The 5,565-nt window shown below is 38.5% G+C and overlaps 1 protein-coding gene across 1 annotated transcript; it reads right to left on the reverse strand.

Moving 5' to 3' along the window:
* Positions 1-1,161: 1,161 nt before the first annotated feature.
* On the reverse strand, positions 1,162-3,555 carry LOC125206345 (G-type lectin S-receptor-like serine/threonine-protein kinase LECRK3). Its single transcript, XM_048105612.1, has one exon. The coding sequence runs from the start codon at positions 3,553-3,555 to the stop codon at positions 1,162-1,164; it is 2,394 nt and encodes a 797-aa protein (XP_047961569.1).
* Between the last annotated feature and the right edge of the window lie 2,010 nt (positions 3,556-5,565).

A 5,565-nucleotide genomic window follows, 5' to 3' on the forward strand; every position in this document is an offset into this window, starting at 1 on the left:
AGTTTTTTTTTTTTTTTTTTTTAAATCTTAGAATCAGAGGAAGAGGAAGATGAAGATGATTTATGTTGGAGAGGCGACGAAGACTTTTACTGGGTCTTGGTCTTGCAGATAATGGACCACAACCAAAACAAATTGACTATAGTATCATTCTACTACATATTTTTATATATAAATTGTGTAGTCATTGTTTTATTAGGGAATAAACAACTGCAAATTAGATCCCAGCCTAATCAATTATTGGCTAACTTAAACTTCCATTGTTGCCGATCACCATAAACCAAACATAAAAGATTTTATAATAAGTTTATATAGTGATACCTACGCAACGGGGCCTCAATATATTCTTAGTGGTATATAATTTTGGGCCCAAGCCCGCTAATTGGAATAGTTATATAGTAGTAGTAGTACATCATTAATACCCAACTCACTTGCACTAGCAATTACTACTATCTAATTGAAACAATCACTAGCTTATTTTCCTCACCTACGATAATATTGATAGTTTTTGTGTCTTTGTGAATGTAAGGTAATAGTAATAGAATTGCTAGTTGATTGACATCAGGAGGAGGATAATGCAGCTGATATGAGGTCCGGTATAAATTTATTATTTCTTGATATACTATTTTCTGGGCTGAGAGTGAGGAGCCTTGATGTTCTATGCTTGTGAGAAGGAACTATTGTCTTTTCCGTATAATTGAGTGTAATTGTTTTTTCATCAACTTACGTAATTTATTAATCTGGCATCGCTTGTTTCTTAGGTGGTGTGATGTTATAAATCATTTGTCTGTGATAGAGAGAAGATTGATCTGTTAACTGTTTCCTGGATTTTTAATTTTTTTGTTTTATGATTAAGAAATACTAGTAAGCGTTTAATGATGTAACCTGTTGAACATGATAGAAATATACATGATCTCTGCTTTTGGTGATCATGAGAATTTGACTAGATAATTATAGCCTTATAGGCAGGGTTACATGAAATTTTCATTTTCTTAACTTGAAAAACATGTGGGAATTAAACAGTAATTTGTTGCTAGTGATTGTCAAAGTGGGGAAAATTTTGAAGAACGAAGGTAGTGCATTTTTATAGCAAAAACACATGTTTTGATTGGTACATGAAAGATTAAAAAACAAGTAGAAGCTGTAGATATGAATTGATAAGCATTAGAGAAGTGGAGTAGAAGGATCCGGAGGCGGCGGCACTTGAGCCGAACCTTCAAGCATATGAACAACTCTTTTCATCTGTGGCCTCAACTCTGGATCTTCTTGAATGCACCACATTGCTATCTTCACCATTTTCTCAAACCTCATCATGTCATCTCTCATCTCTTCATCCTCCACCACCATCTCCTCCACTGTTCCGTCACAGCAGCAGTCATAAGCCCAGTCGCTAAGAATCCTCCTCTCGCCCTCAATATCCGGATCAAAATTCTTCCTGCAGCACAGCAGCTCCAGCAGCAGCACCCCATAGCTGTAAACATCCACTTTCACTGTTATAGGCATGTTTCTGAACCACTCTGGCGCAACATACCCTCTAGTCCCCCTTATCCCGGTCATAGTCCTTGTTTGATCGGCCTTCAGAAGCTTAGCTAATCCGAAATCGGATATCTTTGCAGTGTGAGCATCGTCTAAGAGCACGTTTTGAGGCTTGATGTCGCAGTGTATGATCTGCGTGCTGCAGTCTTCGTGCAGATAGCAGATGCCTCTTGCAACCGAGAATGCAATCTGCAATCTCGTGTGCCAGTTCGGCTTCAATGAGTCAGCGAATAGCACGTTGGCTAGAGAGCCATTGCTCATGTACTCGTACACCAGAAGCCTATTTTGGCCCTCGTCGCAGTACCCCAACAACTGGACTAGGTTCTTGTGGTTGGTCCTGCTGATCGAGCTCACTTCAGCTTTGAATTCCTGATCTGCATCGTCTGCCATTTTGGTCAGCTTCTTCACGGCGATCATCTTTCCATTCTCGTCGATGAGAGACCCTTTGTATACTGTTGAGTAAGCGCCTTTGCCCAACTCTTGGCTGAAACCATTGGTAGCTTCTTCCAGCTCCTTGAAACTGAAGCACCTTATGTTGAGTCCGGGATAACCTCTTCTACCTTCATCTTCTATCTTTTCCGATTTCCTTCCGACCAAGAAGGCCTTTGATGCAAAGAGAAGTACGTAGAGAAACACAGAAGTGGCCAACAAAACTGCGCCAGCTATGATCAGGCCAGATCTGTTCCTCTTCCCTGGCTTATTCCCGAGAAGAGTGGCGTTTCTAGCCCTCACCTTTATCAAAGCCTTACCCGTAATTCTGGAATCAATCCTCCCGTTAGAGAAAGGGAATCTCTTCATCCAACAGTTGGCCCTTCTGTATACAACAACATCACAGAAACAATCAGTGAGACATTGGTGTCGGCACCAGTCCTCCGAGACTGGGCTGAAACCTGCATAGTCTGCGCCAGACCAATCCGCATTTGGAATGTCCTTGAGCATGAAGAGATTCTGCTCCTGCAATTCTGGATCGCAGCTATGCGGAAGGAAATCCTTCTTGCATCCACTCCACAAGTCATTAGGATCGATGAATGAGTAGTCGGAGGGGCAGCTGCATTGCGGCCGTCGATCATTTCCCATGGTGCACAGACTGTTGAAGCCACAAGCACCCCCGCCTGTACGCTGAGTTATGTCAGTGCATATGTTGGAAGGTAAGTAGTCCTGAACGGACCACGCCATGGACCGCCCATCCGTCCAATTATGAGATTTGGGATAGAGATAATGCCTCAGAACGCCGTCATATTCCAGCGTCAGTCTCTGGTAATAATGTCTTGTTGAAGCTCCGATGTTCAAGAAGAGATTGTTGAGCAGAGTCCTGTTTTGCGCAACGAGGTTAAAGTATCCTGTTTCGTTGAAGATAAGGCGGAATCCTACGCCCTGCGTTTTTGTGCTCCAATATTCTCCGATGCGGACGTTGGAACTCATAAGGACGTTTCTAGTGTTCAACGTAAGATTCCCATCGTTCTGCATTGTTAAAATGAATCTTCCACGAGAGAAGTTCTTGTCGGAGAAGCTGGAGACCAGCTCCCCGCCTTGATTGAGTATCTGGGTTGGGACTAACGTGTCGGTGGGCTGGTCGAAGGTCTGCCACAGGCTTGCCGAAGCAGCGGTGAAGAGCACGAAGTTGCCGGTGTCGAGCATGGCCGCATAGGAAGTGTTGCCAGACCCTGCGGCCCAGATCTGTCGGCCGCTGGGATCGGTGAGCTGGAGCCTCCCGTTTGCTGCAAGCTGGAGTCGTGAACCCTCAGGGGCTAGATCGTCGCGATTGGCGGACCAGATGATAGTTTTTTCTGGTATTTGATGGAACCAGATGGCGAGCAAGTAGCCGCCTTTGGGAGCGGCGCGCTGGAATCCGAAAGCGAATTCAGAAGAAGGCGAGAGCCAAGTGGAGTTGGCAGAGTTTGCAACGAGGGATGACCCAAGTGTTACGTTGGTGCGTGGTTGCGCAGTGGCTAGGGTTGGTAGCACTAACATGATAGTTGTAATGAACAGCATGATGTCCCTTCTGCTTGGCCATGAACCCATTTCCACAGACTTTGTTTTTCCTTCTCTTTAAACAATACCTATTATTAGAGGGATTAGAATATAGAGTAGGAGTAGATTTTAAGAACGCACGTACTGAATTCTGAAAGAAAGCTCTCCAATTACATAAGAATTGCTCACAATACAGGAGATAGCATTGAATGTACCTTACGCACCCCTCAACTAATTTTACTTTCCCTATTACTCTGCTACTTTATTGAAGCATACAAAGCACATCAAATGAAAGTTACCTGATGATATTTACCTACACATGTTGATTATTTATATAGAGAAGCATCAACCTCGTGCCAAATGACACGTTAATATACAAAACAACAATATTACTCTCTCCGTTCGAGATTATTTGATAGTATAATTTTTCTTTTACGTTGTCCACGATTAATTGACAAATTGACTTTACTATATTTGGTAATGCATTACTATGTATTTTATTATTAAACTAATATAAAAAAGTAGTATTGTATTCCAACTTTTTAAATTCACTTTCATATAGTATTTCTTAAAATTCGAGTTGAGTCAACTCATCTCGATCAATCATAGACGGATGGAGTATAATGCAAACAACATGAGTGGACAATGTAGATAGCGAATTGCATTATAGACTATCTATTTTGCATTATAGCGTTTTTATTGTACATTAGAGCATCTCCAACCATTCCACTAAACTCAAACTCATTTTAGTGTAAATCTCACACTAAATATTGATTTTACTCCAATCATTTACACTAAACTCAAACTTAAAAGAATATTCTCTATATTATGCTTTTTTTACTCACAAAATTTGAAAAACTTTTAGGTGTTGGTTTAGTGTAAACCTAGAGATATGTATTTTTTTCTCAAAAACCAAAAATAGGATTGGTTTTTGAGTACTATTGGAGCTAAATACCTATCCCATTTTAGGTTTTAGTGTACCGTTGGAGATGGTCTTATACCGTTATTATTTTGCATTATATATGTGATACGTAGCAACATGAACATAAAAACACGTTATAACTACACTATATAAGATTAGTTCCTTTGCTCTCTAGTATTTGTATATCCTTAATTATACATGCTGTTAGTAAGTTATTGTCGGAAAACCTTGGGTAAGTAGGTTCAAGAGTGACTATTAACTTTTATACTATTCGTTCTATTTTCCAATGTATTTTTAATTCATTGTATGTATATATTTCGTGCACGTATTCATATTATGTTGCTGATGTGTGTGAGTATAGTCTATTATAAAATATAGTATTTCCTCCGTTCTAAGATAGTTGAGTTATATTCATATTCAAGTTATCTTTTTATATTTTATTCTCTTCACTTTAACTTTTTAATATATCAAATTTTAAATTTTGTGCCTAATAAATGTCTCAACAATCTTAAGACGGAGGCACTATAATATTTTACCATGTTAACCATTTTTTACCAAGATTTTTTTTTCTTTCTAAAAGAGGATCAACAATGGTTTTCATCTTACTCACGTGATGACTCGAACCCCGATTTATTGACTGGAGAGGAAACGTCTTACCAACTGAATTGCGCTTCATGGTCATCATTTTTTTTACCAAGAATGTCACATGGTAGAATGTATCAAATCTACATGTGCATTTCTGATCAATTATCAAATTTGATAATCTTATGAAATATAGGAATTGGGTAAAATTATCCACTTATATAGTTTTATTTGCATATTATAACATACTCTAGTAGTTATTTAATTTATAGATTAAGATCTAGAGAAATTATAGAGATTACAAAAATGAATGATACTTAAATTAGTAGAAATCTTTTGAATTCAGTTTGTATTATGGAGTACAAATTTTATTTTAATAGAAAAATGGAGTATATTGAGTAATAATATCATGTCTAGGTTGACTATAAATTACTATCAAAAGCTAAATATCTTCTGGGTGATAATTGGTTATGTTTGTATAGGCATTCACGAATAAATTAACAAACGTAAGTATTACTTATAATTATAATATTCATACTGACATACATAAGATATGA

Source organism: Salvia hispanica, chromosome 2, assembly GCF_023119035.1.
Source record: "Salvia hispanica cultivar TCC Black 2014 chromosome 2, UniMelb_Shisp_WGS_1.0, whole genome shotgun sequence".
NCBI classification, from domain to species: domain Eukaryota; kingdom Viridiplantae; phylum Streptophyta; class Magnoliopsida; order Lamiales; family Lamiaceae; genus Salvia; species Salvia hispanica.